Raw genomic sequence first — 19,838 nt, forward strand, 5'->3', positions numbered from 1 at the left:
AAATTGTAAATACGAGAGAAAAAAGAAATGAGGGGACTGACACAAGAAGCCCCCAGACCGGCTATTAGGAGTTGTGTCAGTGGTATTCGCACCGTTTTCCAGCTGTGAAAAGTGAGGCTTCAGTAGGTGAGTGACTTATGGCTCACTAGTCATGTGGCTAACTCTGGGGTGAAAGTCAAACCCAGTTCTTTTTGACTCCCACCTTGCTGCCCCTGAATGGAACAGGCCGTTGAGTGTCCCTGAGGATCATGCTGCTTAGTGATCACAGGGCTGGTGTGGGAGTACCTGTCCAGTATTGGAGCATATCCAGTCCAAAAGGGTTCTCCATAGAGGATTAACTTTTGAGATGACTCATATAGCTGCAGAAACCTTTGAATATGGAGAGGAGAGGAAACGAGAAAAATAAATCAGCTTGCCTTTGTTTTCTTTATCCTAATGATTAAGGTCATTGGTTGAGCAGGATGGGAGGCAGGGAGGATGGAGAAGCACTGGAAGTGCTGTGGGATGGGAAATGACAGAAATGTGTCTGGGAACACACAAGACTCCCAGAAGCAGTGGGACAGTGGCTGCAGTGTTTGACGCAGGCTCCGTCTCCACCATCACGGGAGGGTCTGACTCCAGCCTGCAGCCCAGGGGAGGGGACGCGGCAGTGCCAGCACCCGGAGCCCAGGCAGAATCCAGGGGCCTCCGGGTTATCTGGGTCAGATGAGTTATGTTTCTTCCTCCTCCAGCCTCCAGCTCAAATAGCAGCAGAAATTCAAGGCGTTTCAAAAGCAATGAATCCCAATATGAGACTTTGGAAAATCAAAAACATACCCAAAATCTAGAGAAGGCACCAGTGTTTAGGTGACTGATATGACAGGCATTCTCGTGGGTGTCTCACATGTTCATCTTCTTAGTTTATGCGCGGGCTTCTTGAGAGGCAGGTGTTCAGAGACAAGGAGAGGCCCACAGCCTGCTGCCCAGGGAGTATGCGGCAGGGTGGGACTGCAGACCCACATCCGTTCCTCCTGGCCATCTCCTTGGAGAAGTAAGGGTTATTAGAGTGTAGCCTCCATGAGGGCAGGGAGCTTGTCTCCCCGGGTGTCCTGCCTGGCACACTGGGGGCCCCTGACCATTTGCTGACAGGGTGAGAGAGAGAGAAACCAGTGGACGGCCGTGCACCTGGAAGACTGCTTCCTGGCCCGCTGCTGCGCCGCGCAGTCCCTGTGTGCGCGCGGCTCCCCGCATTCAGACCCGGGTAGCGTAACGTGGACTTTAGAGCGCTCTTACGGTTTGCAGAGCACTGTTGTGTGTTAGTTTGATTCTGAGGGGTAAGTGGGTAATACCCATTTTACAGTTGAGAAGACAATTCATGAATTTAGTGGTAGAATGTTGGTATTTTTTTTTTTTTTACCTACAGCATGTTCTATAGAGTTCTCCCTAAAATGTGGGTATAATGTACTTTCTCTTTCTTAAGATACTGCCGTCTCTTAGTATTCTTGAATGCCCCTGTGGATATGGTATACTATTAAAATATGATCATTAAACTCATCTAGTAGTTTATACCATAATTGGGAAAGTAAACAAAACTTCTCATTAACAGCAAATCAACACTTCAGAACAGCTGCCGTAAGATGACAGTGTACAGTGCTGCTTTTGCTATCCCCTTTAGTTTTTCAGTTTGCTATTACAGGAACCCAGTGGTCTAATAATTTTTATTTATATATGTATATGTGTATGTGTTTGTAGGATGCTGCAGGAATCAAGGAAGAAAGGCAGAGGCCTGGTGTGGGTAGAGCTTGCTCTCGGTCACAGAGATCAGGAGTAAGCTCATTGTTGCTTTTCCGTTTATGTTTGACAGCAAACGTGTATACTCCTAAGCTGCGTTAACTGTCCAGAACAACTGAAGTTACAGTTGTGTGGAGGTAATTTCCAAGATGAGGCGTAAAAAATAGTATCTGTTGACTAGGTTGTGGTGATTGTTCTGTGGAGACCCGTAAACAGCCCGCCACTTCAGAGCACTGAGCGGAGTGGAATAAGCAATCCCTAGGGGCTCGGTGCTCTGCCCTGGAGACTGGCACCGGGTTTAGAAACACAGGGACAGGACTCGCTGTACAGGAAAGCGTGCAGCCGCGTGTCAGCTGACGCCGGTGTTAGGTTCACGGTCTGGAGGAAATGGAGTAAAACGGCCATACTCATCACACCTTGAACGTTATGGTAAGCTGAGGCTCTCCAATGGAATTGTGTAGTCAGAGCTGGGTTTGTGACTAATGTCTACCATGGTTTTTAAGGGTGTTTTTAAGGAAAGGACAGCTCTTCTCTGGCCCATTTCTCTTTCTTCTCCTGTCCTTTCTCCTTGTAAAAGCTGCGATATGACGTGAATGGAATGTGACTGTCAGTGTTTATAATTAATCGTTTTCATGGTAATTTTTCTCGCTGCTCAAACTGTGTAATGTGCGGTTTCTTGTTTAGGATTTCTCTAGTACTTGTGCTGAGTCATTCTGAGTGAAGTGAATGGGGTAACGTTCTATTTTTAGCCCCTCAAGGCCCTCTGAGGGCGGCGGGTGAGCAGAGTCCTGTGCATCTGTTTGGATCGTGCCCACCGAGAGACTCAATTCCACATTACATAGGACTTTCAGCCACTGAATAAATGTAAAGTTCCTAGGAAGTACATTCACTTTTTTTGTACCTTGTAAAAGATCTTTCTTTCCCCCTGTGAGAAATAGAGAATTTTAGAAGTTTGCAGTCGGCGTGGTGGGAGATTTGTTCATGCCTATTTCCAGCACTCATTTTTCTTTAGAATTTGGCTCTTACTCTCATCCTCCCGATTTCAGACTCTCTACGTGCTCTTCTTGTGTTTTACCCCAGGTCTGCGCAGAGGCTAATGCCCTGTTCATGACCCTTAAAGTACGGCTTTCACATTTGTTCACGGTAACGATGCATATTTTCTGTCTGCTGTTTCTGTTCCAGTCACGAGTGTGCACTTTAAAAGAAAAAAAATCACCTTGCTTTTCTTCAGCCCATGAGCTCCTAGAGGCCCACAATGAGATTTTTGTGATTTTAATTTGTACTAAATCTGGTTACAAGCGCTTACTCCACAGATACAGAATGCTGTTTTTGATGGTGACTGACTTTTAACCATAATTGGGCGTTTAGGTCCTTAGGCTTCCCTGTGGGCAAGATGCTACATCCCTGGGAAGACAGAATCTGTGTGGGAGGTACATTGATAGTTTTGCTTTTTATTAGTAGGTGCCATTGAATATACTTTATTAGTAAAATATGTATACTAAATTGGATCTACAAGCCTGTAATTTTTAAACTTGTGTTCATTTAAATATTGATAATGTATTTCTTTTGAAACGTGGAAGATTTATAAAACTTTTGTACTAAAACAAGAGTATACAAATACCTGACTTGTACATACCTGGCAGTAAACTAACGTGTGTTTTGTTCTCATGCAGAGCTCTGGTATCGAGACTTTAGTGGAGGAGCTCTGCTCCAGGCTGAAAGACCTTCAGAGTAAGCAAGGTGAGAACACCGCTTCCAAAAGGCTGTCTGTGCGCAGTAGGATCTAGTCAACAAGGAGTTTGATTGGGGGAAATAGAATTGATCCAAAAGGAAAGGCGGCAGGAACAAAGCCTTTGTATTCGGTGTGTCATGGGGCCGGGGCCAGTATCAGGCAGTGTCTCTATCTGTGAGTGGCTTCCGGGTCAGCCCTCCCTCCACCATCACTCGTAGATACATCCCTGTTCTCAGAGGAGTGACTTAATCCACAGGTGCCCTAGGGAGAGGAGACTTCTCTTTTTGTTCAGATTGAAGCCCAGGGATCAGGAGCAATAATCTCTTCTCTTCCCCCCCCACCCACCCTAATTAATATCTGCCTGTTGACATCAAGGCCTCCAAAGGTGTCAAAACTAATCATTACAGGTTTGGAAGGAACTTCTGCCTTGACTCTGGAAGTTTTGGGGCAGGCAGACTTGACAAACTCATTAAGTCATTTTGGTTCATGAATCACCCTCACAGCTGCTTTTCCCAACTTCTCTGCAAGCCTGTAGAATGGAAGTTACCTGTTACAGTTAAGGATCTTTATTTCCCACGTCCTCTTCATGGTTATTTTGCTGTCCAGCAAGCCGTGAGCCTACCTTTCAAGGGCGCAGTTTATTTGTTTCTAATCTGAGGTCAGTATCATGAGCTAAGCTAAGAGTATAGCCCTTTGCTTCTATTTTGGTTGAAACACAGCCCTTGCTCACCTAGTAACAGAGCTAATTGTAATAACTTTCTTTCATGTTAGTATTAGTCAAGATGAGGCAATATAAAGTCCATGAGTGCAGAATTTTGTGAGAAAGTATTTTTGGAGTCTAAACAGATGTTCTCTCCTTCTGGTGTAATTAATAGGTACCCAGGGGATTTCAGTCTCATAATTAAGTGCCTCCAGAGCACTGTCAGTGCTGAGATGAACTCCTCTCAGCTCTCAGCCCAATGCTGATGTAGTTTAGCCAGAGAATTCCCTCTGGCACACTGAAGAGATAGATTTTTATTAAAATGGCAAACTGGTATAGAGTTCTTTTTAAGCCACAAAAACCTGTTTAATTCCTGATTAAATTTACTTGAGAAACTTTTAAAAACACAAGCATTTATTAACTAGATATAAGACAAATCTTTCTGAATTTTTGTTTCATAACAGAAGAGAAGATTCACAAAAAATTAGAGGGGTCTCCCTCTCCAGAGGCAGAATTATCCCCTACAGCAAAGGATCAAGTGGAAATGTATGTAAGCTTGTACTCAGTAATAAAGTGTGCATTTGTTAAAATCAGACTAATGACTGCTGCATGGTTTACAGTGTTTGTCATCTTCTATTTAGTTTGATATTTTATAACCCAGGAAACATTTATTGAGCACTTATTGTGTACTTGACACTGAGAATTCGAAGGTGAATAAGACAGTCTTACCCTTTTTAGACATGTTAAATCAGTATTTGAAATGAACCAATCAGACAAGCAAGGTTGTTATTTATGATCCATTCATATATGACCTTTGACATCCACGCCAGTCCTTTGAGACAGTGGTGAGAAATTATGCTTGCTCTTGTTTTACACACAAGGAAGCCAAGCAAGTCATTGACCTCGTCAGACTTGTTTCCTGAAGATGCTTTTCTGTCTTTCTCTGTAAATGGTTAGTATTAAAATTGGCTGCACTGTAAGCAGACTTCCTTATTATACATTTTATTTGAATCTTATGAACTCCTAAGTCTTAAGGAAAAAACAGCATTCAATTGGTTGTGTTGCATGCTCTGTCCGGCATGGTAACCACAGCCGTGTGTGCCTGTTGACCATTTGAGATGTGGCTGCTTCAAATTGAGATGTGCTGTATGTGTTATACTCACCAGAGTTCAGACTTCATATACAAAAGAATGTAAAATATTGCATTAGTATTTTAAATTATTGATTACATATGAAATGCTAATGTGGATATATTTGGTTAAGTGAAATACACTGTTGAAGTTAATTTCACCAGTTTCTTCTTACATTTCTATTGGGAGTCCCAGAACATTGAAAATTACTTGTGAAGCTCACAGTACATTTCTATTGGACAGTGCTGGTATAGACTGAAAAGGAGAGTCGAGTCTAGGCCCACCTTGGTAGCCAGACTGACTCTCAAGTCTTCCTTTGGCAGGCTGTCTTGCTCTGAAACCTTCAATGGCTACTAGTTTCCTGCAAACTCTTCTTTCTTGTTTTCAAGCCCTCTGAAACCAGCCTTCCTGGTTGTCCTGCCCTGTATTTCCAGCAGTTGTTGGTCTAGTGGGGCTTCAGTTCCATGAGCACAGCATCTTCGTGTCCTCACACAGGGTCCCAGGCCTCACAGTCAGTACTCACCAAACTGCTGCATGGCTGACACTTGAAGTCTCCACTGTGGTCCACTTTCTCTAATTGTTCTAGGCCTCACCAGCATCCTCTTTTCTGAGCGCTTGAATACCACGACCCCTGCCATTTCTGAGGGCCTGCTTGATGCTGGGCATTGCCCTGGCCTCCTGGGAAAAGGCCATGATAGCAGCAGTAATCACTGGGGTGCTCTCTGTCTCATTTCACATATTAATGCCTTTACTGACAGCTCTCCAAGGCAGATACTATTACCCCATTTTGTAGGCCACAGAGAGGTTAAGGACCATGCCTAAGGTCACACAGCTAGTAAGTGGCAAAGTCAGGATTCAGACTTAGGGAGTGTGGCTTCAGAGCTCATGCTCTCGACTGCTTTGTTATCCAGCTTTTCACCTACACCTGTTTCCAGTGCTCACAACAGCCTTGTGAGGTAAGTCATACTACCACCATTTTACAGTTGAGGAAATGGACTGAGACCCCACATGATAAGCTTAAAGTCACAGGCACAGTCAGTGACTGAGCTGAGGTTCAAACCCACATATCTCTTATCAAAAGATTACATTCTCTCCACTGTATTATGTCTCTCATTTGTGACTTCTTAGTTAGAATCCAAACACTAAACACCATCCCTTGCATGTCTTCTAAATACCCTTATAATGCTTATCCCAGTGCTGAACATAAAGGTGCTTGATCCATAGAACTAAATATAAGACATATTTTACTGTATTATTAATTGTTTAAGTTAGTAATTTATGGACGATGTAAACATTGACTGCTGAGATGAAATATCCCATTTCTCTGATTGGTGATGTTGTTTTACTGTATCTGATACATCTGAGTGCCCACTTTTGAATTCTCTACTTGTTTTTCAGGTACTATGAAGCATTCCCACCACTTTCTGAGAAACCAGTTTGCCTGCAAGAAATCATGACTGTGTGGAACAAGTCTAAAGTCTGTTCTTACTCTAGCTCTTCTTCGTCATCCACAGCCCCGCCAGCTAGCACAGACACGTCCTCCCCCAAGGACTGCAACAGCGAAGGTGAGGCCGCCAAGGAGAGACGCAGTGATGTGCCCACCACCGTGCACGAGAAAGCCCAGAGCAAAAGTCACAGCGAGAAGGAGGCCACGTTTAGGGATGGCACAGGTGCAGAGAAGCCTGCTCTGTACAGAAAGCAGACTCGACACAAGCCCGAAGGGAAGGGCCGCCCTCGCTCCTGGTCTTCCGGCTCCAGCGAGGCAGGCTCGAGCTCCAGTGGTAACCAGGGAGAGCCGAAGGCATCCGTGAAGTGCGTGAAAGTGAGGCACAAGACACGGGAAATTCGAAACAGAAAAGGGCGGAACGGGCAGAGCAGGCTCTCACTGAAGCATGGCGAGAAGGCGGAGAGGAGCCTGCAGGCCGGGGGCGGCAGCAGCAGCAGCAGCGGGTCCGTCAAGCAGCTGTGCAGGCGGGGTAGGAGGCCGCTGAAGGAGCCGGGGCGAAGAGACACTGGGAGCACTGAGGGGAGGGACCTGTGTGCAGAGAGCAGGAACGACAGAGAGTACAAGGAGGAGCCGCTGTGGTACACCGAGCCGATTGCGGAGTATTTTGTTCCTTTGAGCAGAAAAAGTAAACTAGAGACCACATACCGAAACAGACAAGACACAAGTGATCTGACATCTGAGGCAGTAGATGAATTGTCTGAATCAGTGCACGGTCTGTGTATCAGCAACAATAATATTCATAAAACATACCTCGCAGCGGGTACTTTCATTGATGGTCATTTTGTAGAAATGCCTGCAGTTATAAATGAGGACCTTGACCTCACTGGGACCTCATTCTGTTCTCTACCAGAGGACAACAGATACTTGGATGATATTCATCTGTCAGAATTAACGCACTTCTATGAAGTGGATATTGACCAATCCATGTTGGATCCTGGTGCCTCAGAAACAATGCAAGGAGAAAGTCGGATTTTGAATATGATTCGACAGAAAAGCAAAGAGAAAACAGATTTTGAGGCAGAATGTTGCATAGTGTTAGATGGAATGGAGTTGCAAGGGGAACGTGCAATATGGACAGATTCCACCAGCTCTGTGGGCGCCGAGGGCTTCTTCCTACAAGACCTTGGCAATCTGGCTCAGTTTTGGGAGTGCTGTTCGTCCAGCTCTGGCGATGCCGATGGAGAGAGCTTTGGAGGAGACTCTCCTATTAGACTCTCCCCGATCTTAGACAGCACGGCGCTCAGTCCACATTTGCTTGCTGGCAATCAAGAGCTCTTTTCAGATATTAATGAAGGATCTGGCATAAACTCTTGTTTTTCAGTGTTTGAAGTGCAATGCAGTAATTCTGTTTTACCATTTTCTTTTGAAACACTCAATTTGGGAAATGAAAATACAGATTCTAGTGCTAATATGCTTGGGAAAACACAGTCTAGATTGCTAATATGGACCAAAAATAGTGCCTTTGAAGAAAACGAACACTGTTCTAATCTTTCAACGAGAACTTGTAGTCCATGGTCCCATTCAGAAGAAACACGTTCAGACAATGAGACATTAAATATTCAGTTTGAAGAATCCACACAGTTTAATGCAGATGATGTTAATTATGTAGTTCCTAGAGTCTCGTCAAATTATGTAGATGAAGAACTTCTAGATTTTTTGCAAGATGAAACTTGCCAGCAAAACAGAACTTTAGGAGAAATTCCAACGTTGGTTTTCAAAAAAAAATCTAAACTAGAATCTGTCTGTGGTATTCAGCTGGAACAAAAACCAGAAAACAAAACCTTTGAAACTACACATGTTTGTAGTGAAAGCAGTCCTCATGGAGATGGCTACAGCTCAGGGGTAATTAAAGACATTTGGACAAAGATGGCAGACAGAAACTCTGTAGCTACGGTAGAAACAGAGAGAATTGATGACGAGTTGTTTTCGACAGATGTAAATAACTACTGCTGCTGTTTGGACGCCGAAGCTGAAGTGGAGCCACTCCAGGAGCCCAGTAAGGCCGTGCAGAGATCAGAGTACCACCTGTGGGAGGGGCAGAAGGAGAACCTGGAGAAGGGGGCTTTTGTTTCTGGTGAGCTGTCAAAGGTGGACGGCGGTGATTATACCACCCCCTCTAAACCTTGGGATGTGGCCCAGGATAAAGAGAACTCCTTCATTCTCGGAGGAGTTTATGGAGAGCTCAAATCCTTTAACAGCGATGGGGAGTGGGCAGTTGTGCCGCCCGGCCACACGAAAGGAAGTTTGTTACAGTGTGCAGCTTCCGACGTGGTGACAATAGCTGGTACAGATGTCTTTATGACCCCAGGGAACAGCTTTGCTCCTGGCCACAGGCAGTTATGGAAGCCCTTCATGTCATTTGAACAGAATGATCAGCCGAAGACTGGGGAAAATGGGTTGAATAAGGGATTTTCTTTTATCTTCCATGAAGACTTACTAGGAGCTTGTGGTAACTTTCAAGTTGAAGATCCTGGACTTGAATATTCATTCTCTTCCTTTGACTTAAGCAATCCATTTTCACAAGTTCTTCATGTAGAATGTTCATTTGAACCTGAAGGGATTGCATCTTTCAGCCCTAGTTTTAAACCGAAATCAATCCTCTGCTCTGATTCAGACAGTGAAGTGTTCCACCCCAGGATATGTGGCGTTGACAGAACACAGTACAGGGCCATCCGCATCTCTCCTAGGACTCACTTTCGCCCAATTTCTGCATCTGAACTGTCCCCAGGAGGAGGAAGCGAGTCAGAATTTGAATCTGAAAAAGATGAAGCAGCCATTCCCATTCCTTCTCAAGTTGATGCATTTGAAGATCCACAGGCAGATCTCAAACCACTGGAAGAAGATGCAGAGAAAGAAGGCCATTACTATGGAAAATTAGAGCTTGAGTCTGGAAAATTCCTTCCCAGGTTAAAAAAGTCCGGAATGGAAAAGAGTGCTCAGACATCACTGGATTCCCAGGAGGAATCAGCTGGGATTCTGCCAGGAGGAAAGCAGAATCCGTGTTTGGAGTGTAGCATGAATGACGCTCTGGAAATCGATCTAGAAAGCTCAGAAGCAAATTGTAAAATAATGGCACAATGTGAGGAAGAAATTAATAATTTTTGCAGTTGCAAAGCAGGTTGTCAGTTGCCTGCTTATGAAGATAACCCAGTTTCTTCAGGACAGCTGCACGAGGTATGTGTCAGTATGTATTGGTATTTGATAAAAGGATTTGATCAGACTTTAATCTTAAAGAACAGCCATTTCAGGCAGTGAAGTTTTGGGTTAAATTATTGGGACTTTGGTTTAAATGTCATAAAACTTAGGATTCTTACGATTTTACATAAGGACTTAAAATGGATTTGATATTTATAAATTTGAACTAGATAGACATTTTCTGCAGAGAAAAGACATTTTTAAGTAAATCACAGGATATAAGATTTTTATGTGATGTCTTAATGTGCATATACTATGCTTAAAGCAAAATCTAATATGTGAGTGCTCCAGTTCTCAAAGTCAGTGAATCAGGAGGTGGCTGTTTCCTCTTCAGAAGGCCCTTTGCTCTTCGGAAGTGGCAGGGAAGGGTTTCTTTAAGTAGCAAGCCCATCTGCCTCTGAAACATTGATTCCTTCATTGAAACTTATGTTTTTTATGTAAAATAAATTATATCTATATAGAATTCTCTAAAATATATTGTGGTATGTGTAAAAATTAACCCACAATCCGAATGCAAAAAGTAACTTCTACAGAACAGATGTTACCTTGCTTTATACAAAGTGCATAGTCCTGAAGCTACGTGAATTACACAGGTAAGTCTATCAAGTGAGGCTAACAACGATCTTTTTGTTAATGGGAGTCACTGTACCATTTGATTATTCCTAAGAAGTCATTTGAGTTTAAATTGAGTTTACAAGAAATAACACTTAAGGCAGTAACCTGTTTGACCAAAAAGCATAGCAATCAGCCCATTTCTCATCCACTATTTGATACGGCAGTGCCTGGCTTTGTTCCAGGAGCAGTTTATTAAAAAGACCGCTAGAGGTGTTTAGAAGTCCCGCCACCTGTAGCCGGAGAGCAGCAGCGTGTCCCCTCCCTCCCCTCTGTCCTGCACAAGCCCACCCGTCTTGTGCCCCTCTGGGTCCTGCCCACACCTTGAGGCCCTGTCAGCTCCCACCTCCTTCACTGCTGCGTCCCTCATTCCTCTTCTCTCCCCTGCTCCACCCCCACCCACATCAGAAGTCATTTCTCCCTTCTTTTAAGTTTTATGTGCTTTATGCCTCTTATTTTTTTAATTGCACTTGCTGTTTTTCATGAGTCATTTATGTCTTTCTCTCGTTAGATTACAAGCTCCTCGTGGCTAGGATCACGCCTTACTGGTGGCCGGTCTGTGCCCAGGTGTGGACCTGTGCGCGCATGGTGGGGGGAAGCCGCCAGGGGACTGGAGAGGCACTGCTGTGATTAGCTTGCCTGGGGGTCCTTAAAGAGACATGCATTGAATCCCATGGAAACACTGAAATCTGAACTGCTCAGAACAAAGAAACAATGTTGTTAGCTTTACCTGTTTGATTCTTGCCCCACTTTTCATCCTTAAATGTTCCTTCACGTACTTTGTATTTTACCTGGTTCCAGATGGGGAAGAAAGAAAAAGAGGAAAGAAGCGAGATTCTGCATCATACCACTGCCGTAGTCCTTCGCTTTCTAGTATGTTGATGTATTGATGTTGCAGAGTTCTGGGTTGTCTCGGAAGGTCTTAGCTGCCGGTGACGTCCTCAGAGGACACTGGGCTGAGAGGCCGGCTGCCGTCGCCTCTCAGCAGCATCACTTATGTTCGGGGCCAGGGCGGAGCTTGCTTCAGATTCATCTGAGGTGCAGAAAGGTTGAGAGAGCCTTAAGGGACAGTTTGGGGCCAGGCTGGGACTAGAATCTGTGCCTTTTCACTCTCATGCTGCCTGTCAGTCTTGGGGAGTTCCTGTGAGGGTCTTCTCCCCCACTTTCCTGAGTGAGGACAGTCCTTACAAACGGCGATCTGGAAGCCCTGTTTTAAAAGTCACTGGTTGCCAACCTGTTTCAGAGCAAGAGGTCTAAAATGTAGGATTTCCAGAAGAATTGGTGCCCAGGAACATAAATTATGATTCTTTTCAAAACTTCGGTTCAGTTCAATTCAGCAAAACAGTCATTAAACATTGAGCTGTTCCATGTCCATCTGTGAGATGAGAGGCCCTGAATGAACAAGACACTCTCCCTGCCCTGAGAGAATTCAGGCTGGTCATGAAGACCAATTTGTGAACAGATCATTTATTTTCATTGAAATAGGTAATTCACTCCCATGGTTCAAATTCAGAAGTTACAGGAGGGTATATGCATGGTGAACCAGTTCCCCCCCTCCCCAGCAGCAACCACCAGTGTGGGCCCTGGGGTGTACCCTCCAAGGACACTGTATACAGGTATAAATAAATACATGTTCACATTTGTTTTCTTCTGTTTATTTAAACTGAAATGGCACTTTCCTATAATTACACTTCCTTTTTTACTTTCTGCATGCTATTCCTTTGTGTTGATGTACCAGAATTTCCTAGGCAGTTCTTTACCTTTTAGGGCGTTTGGGCCAACATAGTTCTATGTACCATGGTAGGTGGCGTGGGGAAGGTGGGCACAGGAAGCCATGGGAACCCAGAGGAGAGCTGGGCCACCCTGGGAGAGCTGAGGAAGGCTTTTTGGACATACCTGAGCGTCCAGGGCAGAAAGGAGTGGGCAGGACGTTCTAGGCAGAAGGAATAGCGTACACGAGGGTAAAGAGGCTTGCAGTCTCTCAGGTGCTCAGGAAAGGTGCCAACAGTTAAGGCGTGGCTTCTGAAGTTCGCAGTGACAGGTGAGGAGCCTAGTGTGCCACTGGCATCCATTTGTGCACAGATTTGTGGCAGAGGTGTTCTCTTTGTCATTGGCTTGACTGCTGACTCCGTGCTGTGCGCTTTAAGGTGCAGGGAAGCAGCACGAATCCTGGTCTCGTCCTCAGGAATTCATGGCCTCGTCCAGGAGAGGAGGCCGTTTTGCCCAGCAGACAAGGGCCGTGGGAATCAGAAGGCCCTGAGGAGTAGGTGTGAAGGCCACCCTGGGGGATGGCTACCAGCCGGCTTCTGCCAGGCCCTGTGCCAACTCTGCTTTGTCACCATCATGCTCCTGAGTGCCCATAGTGACTTTCTGTGGTGGTTCATTTACCCTCGTGACTGCTGAGGACACGGAGGCCCAGAGCCCAAGTTCTTCCCTAACTTTATGACGGTCAGTGCCGTGTCTCTTGTCTCTGTTGCACACGGTATCTCGCCATTTATGTTTCCTTTCTCCTCTTCCAAAGAACAAGGGAGGCTTTCTTTTCCTTTTGTGACCCAAGTAACAGAGAACTGACTGTGGCAAGGGGGCACTATTCAGGGTTCTATTCCCAGAGTAAAATTCAAGGAGGAATACCCAACCTTTCCCTTCTAAATTCTAACCTGAACTAAGAACAGTTAGTGAAAATTTAAAGCAGTGAGCCTTCGCCTAACTTCTGTCTTCTAAAGAATTGCTGAGTATTACGTCTTTTGCTAAAGACATTTCTGGTCAGGTTTTCTGGGTTAAGTCCATGTCCTCTCTCCTTTTTTTCACTGTTTCATTCATTCATCAAATACTAAGAGCCTACTAAGTCCAGGTGCTGGGCATAAAGGAACAGACCACGATCTCTGCATTTGTGGAGGTGCGTGCAGTGAGCGACGTGAAGGGACAGAGTGTGCTAGGACACCAGTGCCATGGAAAAGAAGAGCCGGATAAGGAGTGTCGGGGGCGGGGGTGCTTGGAGGAGTTTCCACGGGAACCACGGTATCAGGGCGGGCTTCCTCGCAAAGGTGCAACTTGAAGGAGGGCTTGCAGGTGGAAAGTGAGCCAAGCAGCTGCCTGGAGGCAGAGGGGAGCGGGGCTGAGGCAGAAGTGGGCCCGGTCATCCCAGGTTGTGCTCTGTTCTCTTTTCCTATTTCTCCATTCTTTCTTCATTCTTTTCATTCTCAGCTAAACCAGAAGTTGAATTAATACATTAAACACTATTTAAGCAAAGCATGGCCATCTTTGCTGTGTAGCCTAAAAGTTGGAAATAACTAAGTGGAAATATGTCAAAATAATGTATATTCATTGACTCCGTATTCAGTGTAGCGTAAAACAGGGTCAGTCAGTCCCTGCCATTGGAATTGACACTCAGATCTTAAAACTGTGCCAGAAGCTGGCGTGATCGGACGGTGTGAGCAGGAGAGAGAGGGAGACAGAGGTGTGCTCAGTGATCAGGGACTTCGACAGGTGGAACCTCTTCTTAAGGCTGGCAGACACTGAGCATGTGCTTTGTTCTGGGCCCTGTTTCTGGAGGTGCAAAGGTAAATAAGACCTGGCCCCTGCTCTGCAGAAGCTCACCGCCTTGTTCTGCTTGGATCTGACCTCCTCCTGTTCATGCTGACCCAGCCCCCCGGCTGAACCCTGACCCTTCCAGCCTGCTTGTCCCACCATGTCCTGTCCATCCTGATGAGTTCTCTCCTTTTTCTTACCCTTTACCCCATTCTCACAGTCTCGAGAGGATTAAGGGAGGAGGATATAGCTCAGTGGTAGAGAGCATGCCTAGCATGCATGAGGTCCTGGTTCAGTCTCCAGTACCTCCATTAAAAAATAACTAAATAAACCTAATTACACCCCCCGGATTTTGGGGTTTTTTTTTTTTAAAGAATTAAAAGATAAGCAATCTCATTACACTCATGTGAATAAAGCTCTGGTCCTTCCACAGCTTGCCCCCAGACATTTTCTTTCTCAAGTAAGAACTTGTTACCCTCAAATCCATCTCTCCTCAGTATTGCCTTGGGGATGATGGACAGAGTTCTGTCCAGGCGACGTCCTTACTCACCTTGAGCAGACTACGTAATCTTCCCACAGAATAGGTCTGCCTTGGAAGAGAGTGCAAGGCCTTTCCAGGATGGTTTCACGGTGCTGTGAATTACGTGCCGAATGCAGTAATCACCTTGAATTAACTGCAGACCTTGCATATTGCTGGCTTTATTTGCATTAAGCCTGGCCTTTTCGGCGCTGTTGGCCTTGGTACCTATTTGTCTAATAACTACTAATTTTTATTGTTAGAATAATCCGCAGGAGAAAATGGTGAAAGTTAACTGACCACTCTGGGTAGATAGTACAGTTCTCCTTCGGTTTTTAATTTAGGAGTGTGTCTGAAAAGTTAAGTGAAAATGAAAATTTGAAGTGCATTTCCCATTTAGTTAAGTAATAAAAAAATTACTGAATCAAAAAAATTTTAATAAAAAGTACTTTATCTTTAAGAGATAACAAAATCCTATTAGAGAATTGAAGATCATTAGTTGCTAAGATAGTTCAGGTTTTAAACTTGAACACATAATGAAATGTCTTGTAGAACAATAAAGATGCAGGCTGTTGACAGGTCCTGGCCGCTGACTGAGCAGACACTTGCTGAGACAGAGGGGCTGTGGGAGGTACAGAGATGCCCATGCCAGGCCTTACCCTGGGAGGGCCTGGCATCAGGCACAGCGCGGAGGGAACGTGCAGAGGTTGCCCCAGCCCCCAGCAAACCAGGGTTTACCTGTGATGGCCGCAGAGGGCCACATCTTCTAATGACCACTCATGAGGACACTCCTTGATCATGAGGGACACTAGCCACATTGCATCTCATCCTCACTGCCCAGGCAGGTGGGTGAGGTCCAGCTGGGATTTGGGAGCTCAGCCAATAAAGGATGGAGCCTCCGTTCGAACTTGGGTCTCCCTTCCAGACGTGAGTGCCTTCCACGCTGCCAGGGCCATGGTCATGTTCGGAGTATGGGGTCTCCTGCTCTCAGGAGTCCTGCCCTCCTCTCATTTCAATGTCTGTTTCCTGTTTTGAATTTGAGTTACTGTCAGCTTTATTATTTGGTTTTAGTCTCAGCTTCCTTCTGGTTCTCACCGAAGCAGATAATTCTGCTGTAAAAGACATGAGGTTGTTAACTCACTTATAGAGTTACTTCCTTCTGTTCCATTTTCTCTTTGACTCCCTCCTGCTTGAGTGTGTGAAGGAGCAGAGGGGCCTCCCTGTTTCTCTAGGGCCCCTCACACTAGTGGAGGCTTTGCGCTACCCCGTTCTCTCTCTGCACTTCCAAAATCCAGGAATTTGCTTTACCTGAGTGTATTTCCTGTACGTTTTTGCCTCTCTTACAGAGTTTTGTTGCATTTTTTAGAAAGATTTTTTTTGTTTCATTTCCAATGTAAGAGCGTCTTAAGAGAAACTTCCTTTATAGGCTGTGAACACTTTGGCTTTTTTATTCACCTTGTCTAGAACAGTAAAAAAAAAAAAAAAAAACCCAACAATTTAAAAGTCCTGGGTTTGTAATCCATAGGTAATAAAGCTTGAATTTTTTTTCTTTGTTTTGAAAGTTTGTAAACTTTTTCTGTATTTGGTTTAACCTAAACAGTTGCCTGTATTGAACACTGATGTACAAGGAATGAATACAAGTCAAGAAAAACAGACCTGGTGGGAAAAAGCCTTGTACTCTCCTCTTTTTCCTGCGTCAGAGTGTGAAGGTAAGGAGGCCTGTATTGGGTCGCTCATTCGTTCACTCAGCTGTCTGGTCGTTAAGAGCGGTAAATTCTTCAGCTGTGAATCTCAGTCCAAGAAACATTTACCAGGAGACTTCTGTGCAGCTGGAGTTTGTCAGGCACTGGGGACACAGATGACTGAGGACTGGACCCTGCTCTGACACTCACCACAGCCTGAGGTGGGGAGGGGCCTGGACACACAGGCCCCACACACTCAGCGCAATTAGGCAGGAAGCTGCCCAGGTGGGGAGGTGGGGATCGGGGTCCCCCTGAGAAGAACAGCCCAAGCACAGGCTGGCAGGGAGCAGGGGCCCTTTGGGCCCAACCGGGTTGTAGCGAGACAGGAAAGGCCGGCGGGGGGCGAGCGGATCTGGTTAGGGCTCGGGGTTGTGCTGAGTGAGGTGGAGCTAGACAGGCAGGAGAAGAGACCACAGAAGAGATCTCAACTGGAGGTGTCGTGGCAGATGTGTGTCTTAAAACAATCCTAGCAACAGAGTGGAGTGGGGAAGGGCGAGGGAAACTGAAGGGCGCCTGCTGGGGTCCTCAGGCCCTTGCCGTGATCTAGGCGGGACGGGAGGAAGGCCTGGACTAGAGCCCCTTTGGGGATGGAGAGCACAGAACAGCTTCGAGAGGTTTTGCAGAGGGTGCCAGAGTTTGGTGAATGCCTTTCTGTGAGGAGTGAACAGCAGGAGGGGGTTTGGGGAGGCCAGTTAGAGAGGGCCCGGGGACAGTAGCAGGTTTAGTCTGTGAGCCTCCCAGGTAGACATACCCAGAAGCTATAAAAAACTTTGATCTGAAGTTTTGGGCCAAGTGGGACGAAGGAGGCAACCTGAGCGGTCGGTTCGGGAGGCCGAGTGCACGGACCACTGGTCCCGGGCTTCTGTCAGCTGCGGGGTGTATTTGTTAGTGTCCTGGGTCAGACCCTGAGGGCAGCTAACCGCTTGTTACTATCTGCACGTTCACCTGTGTGCGTCTCCTCAGCTCATTAGAGTTAACCTGGGGCTGGTGGCGGCCCTCCTGCCCAGAGCGCCCTTGCGCCGCCCCAGGTCCCAGACGCCTTGCTGGCCTTCCTTCCAGCCTGGCTTCCCTCAGCTGACAGGGTGGCAGGAGGGAGGCTGGGATTGTTTGCTTGTTCTGTGGGCACAGAAATGGCTCCCCAAACCCTGCCTTCCTCCTCCCCAAAGCTTGGCTGGGTCATGAGGAGAGTACAGAGCAGAATCTTCTTTATTAACGTCTTTGTTTACTAAACAGCATTTATTAAAGGCCTGTTGCTCTACCAATAGCTAACACTTGGGTTGCTTCTTCATTACTTACAAGGTGCTCTCAATGTTTTATACAACCCACAAAACACTTGGGAGATGTCACTGCTGTTTCAGATGAGGAGGCTGAGTCTCAGGTTTAGGGATTTGCCCAGAATCAGGCATTTAGCTATTAAGCTCAGCCTTGAGTCCAGGCTGGCTTCTCGTGGTCCAGAAGCTTTGCTCTCTCCAGCAGCTGTCTCCGCTGGGTGCCCAGTTCATGCTTCATTACCGTGTCGCAGGCTGTCCTGGCAGCGTGAGGCCGGTTTTCTGTCACTAGTGAGGGCTCCCTTCCAGCCCTTAGCTCTAGGTCGGGGCTGTCTGTGCAGCCCGTCGGTGGGCACTGTAATGGTTGTTAATACGAGGTGCTTTTTAAAGCCAGCTGTGCAGTGGAGTGTAAAGAAACTCTCAGTGGTGAATGACGGTAACCCGGCTTTTGAGTGACCTTTACCTCACGACTGTGGGCTAAACCCCTGCACAGTCGCCTTGCAGTGACGTCATGGAGCATCATTCTTTCAGCCTGTGGGGTAGGGGCGCGTGTAGTCTCAGGAGGAGGTTAACCCGGAGAGCAGGTGGCCGCTCACCCACTCAGCAGACGTGACTGCCGACTCTGGTCCCCGCTCCAGAAGCTTCTGACATTGCTCATGATTAATACCACACCTGTGCTGCTCTGAGTCATGGCTTCACCTGGGAAGCCCCCAGCCTCCCTGGGGGGGAGGAGGAGGAGGATTGTTCCCTTTTTTTTTTAGTGAGGCCGTTTGGCCCGGCCCCAGAGCAGTGTGGGAGTCCCTCCAGCACGAAAGCCCAGCCACTGCCCACCTCGCTGTGTGTCCACACACACACCCATTCAGCAAGTATTTCTGGCACGCTTACCTTGTGCTGGGCGCTGTCCTAGGCGCTGGGAACGCAGAGGCACACAGACCTCGTCCCCACCGTCCTGATGAGGTGATGTCTGAGCAGGGACCTGAGGAATCAGGGCACAAGCCACTTGACAGCTGGGGCTACCTGCAGGGAGAGGTGCTGGCAGGAGCACCAGCTGGGGCAGGACCAGGGGTGCCCTTGGTGTGGCCCCAGGGTGCCTGGCAAAGCTGATTGGTGCCGAAGGGCAGGGGCAGCAAGGGCAGCCAGGCGGCAGAGCCAGACCACGCAGGCCCTGCAGACGTGCGCCACGGCAGGCCCGTCCTGAGCTCCCAGCTCCAGAGTTCGTACGCTGGATTCGAAATGTTTGGAAGGCTCGTTGTGTTTGTGTTATTTTAGTCTTAAAGAGAGAGCCCCGTAGGAAAACGGTATCGATCACAGTTAAGTGCTCAGGAGATGAAACTGAACTGGAATCAAGTGCTTCCGCTACCCGATGCTAGGCCTTGGGCAGTGACCAGACCTTTCTGTGTCTCCGTTGTCTGTGTTAGTAAGGAAGAGGCCAAAAATAATGCCTCCTTAAAGGAGGGCTGTGAAGACCAAAGTGCCTAGAACAGGCATGGCACCTAGTCACGCCGGGAACGTGAGAGCTGTCCACCTGAGGGTCGTGAAAGCCCCGACACCTGTGGCGCCGCAGACCCCCTTTTCCTAAAGCAGGAGGAGAAGAAGGGGGCTGGGGGTGTCCCACCCCATCTGTGAGCATATCCTAGTCAAGGAAGTCGTTGTCTGCCCCACCGAGTACTAGTGGTCACCAGATGTGGTGCGGCGTCCGGTGGATCAGAGCTTGGTGGGCCAGCCAGGGAAAGGTGGTGGCCCAGAACGGATGCACGGGGTCACCCGCCTCATCACAGTGCAGGGCGTCCTCCCCCACTGTCCTGCAGCGGACGGGCCCCAAGCCCAAGGCTAGCAGCTGTGGAAGATGTTACCGAGTGTGCCCGCCTTGTACTTGAGGCTGCACACACCTCATCTCTTAACCTGCACAGAAATCTGTGAGGGCAAATGGGAACCCTGTTACAGAGACGAGGGAACTGGGGCTCCAAGAGGGCCAGTAATTTGGCCCAACTTACATCACAAGTATGTAGTGCCAGCAGGAATCGGCTAACATGTGTCTAATCCCAGAGCCTGGATTTTTTTTAATGACCCTAAACTAGGAAGTTTGAGGGCCTAGGGCCATGAGAACTAGAGGTCATGGAGGGTACATGTTGGTGGG

The 19,838-nt window shown here is 47.0% G+C and overlaps 1 protein-coding gene across 6 annotated transcripts in view; it reads left to right on the forward strand.

The window, feature by feature from the left end:
* Positions 1-19,838, forward strand: part of KIAA0232 (KIAA0232 ortholog) — an 83,003-nt gene that overhangs the window by 57,515 nt on the left and 5,650 nt on the right. For 3 of the 6 annotated variants that reach the window (XM_074350674.1, XM_074350669.1, XM_074350666.1), the window contains 5 exons: positions 3,444-3,510; positions 4,667-4,748; positions 6,731-10,013; positions 11,448-11,519; positions 16,292-16,400. In XM_074350674.1, the coding sequence (XP_074206775.1) occupies positions 3,444-3,510; positions 4,667-4,748; positions 6,731-10,013; positions 11,448-11,519; positions 16,292-16,400 (3,613 nt within the window). Of the gene's footprint in view, positions 1-151; positions 2,200-3,443; positions 3,511-4,666; positions 4,749-6,730; positions 10,014-11,447; positions 11,520-16,291; positions 16,401-19,838 lie in introns of those variants that run through there. The other 3 variants (XM_074350684.1, XM_074350673.1, XM_074350688.1) reach the window with 2 other exon arrangements.

This window comes from Camelus bactrianus, chromosome 2 (assembly GCF_048773025.1).
Source record: "Camelus bactrianus isolate YW-2024 breed Bactrian camel chromosome 2, ASM4877302v1, whole genome shotgun sequence".
Classification (NCBI taxonomy): domain Eukaryota; kingdom Metazoa; phylum Chordata; class Mammalia; order Artiodactyla; family Camelidae; genus Camelus; species Camelus bactrianus.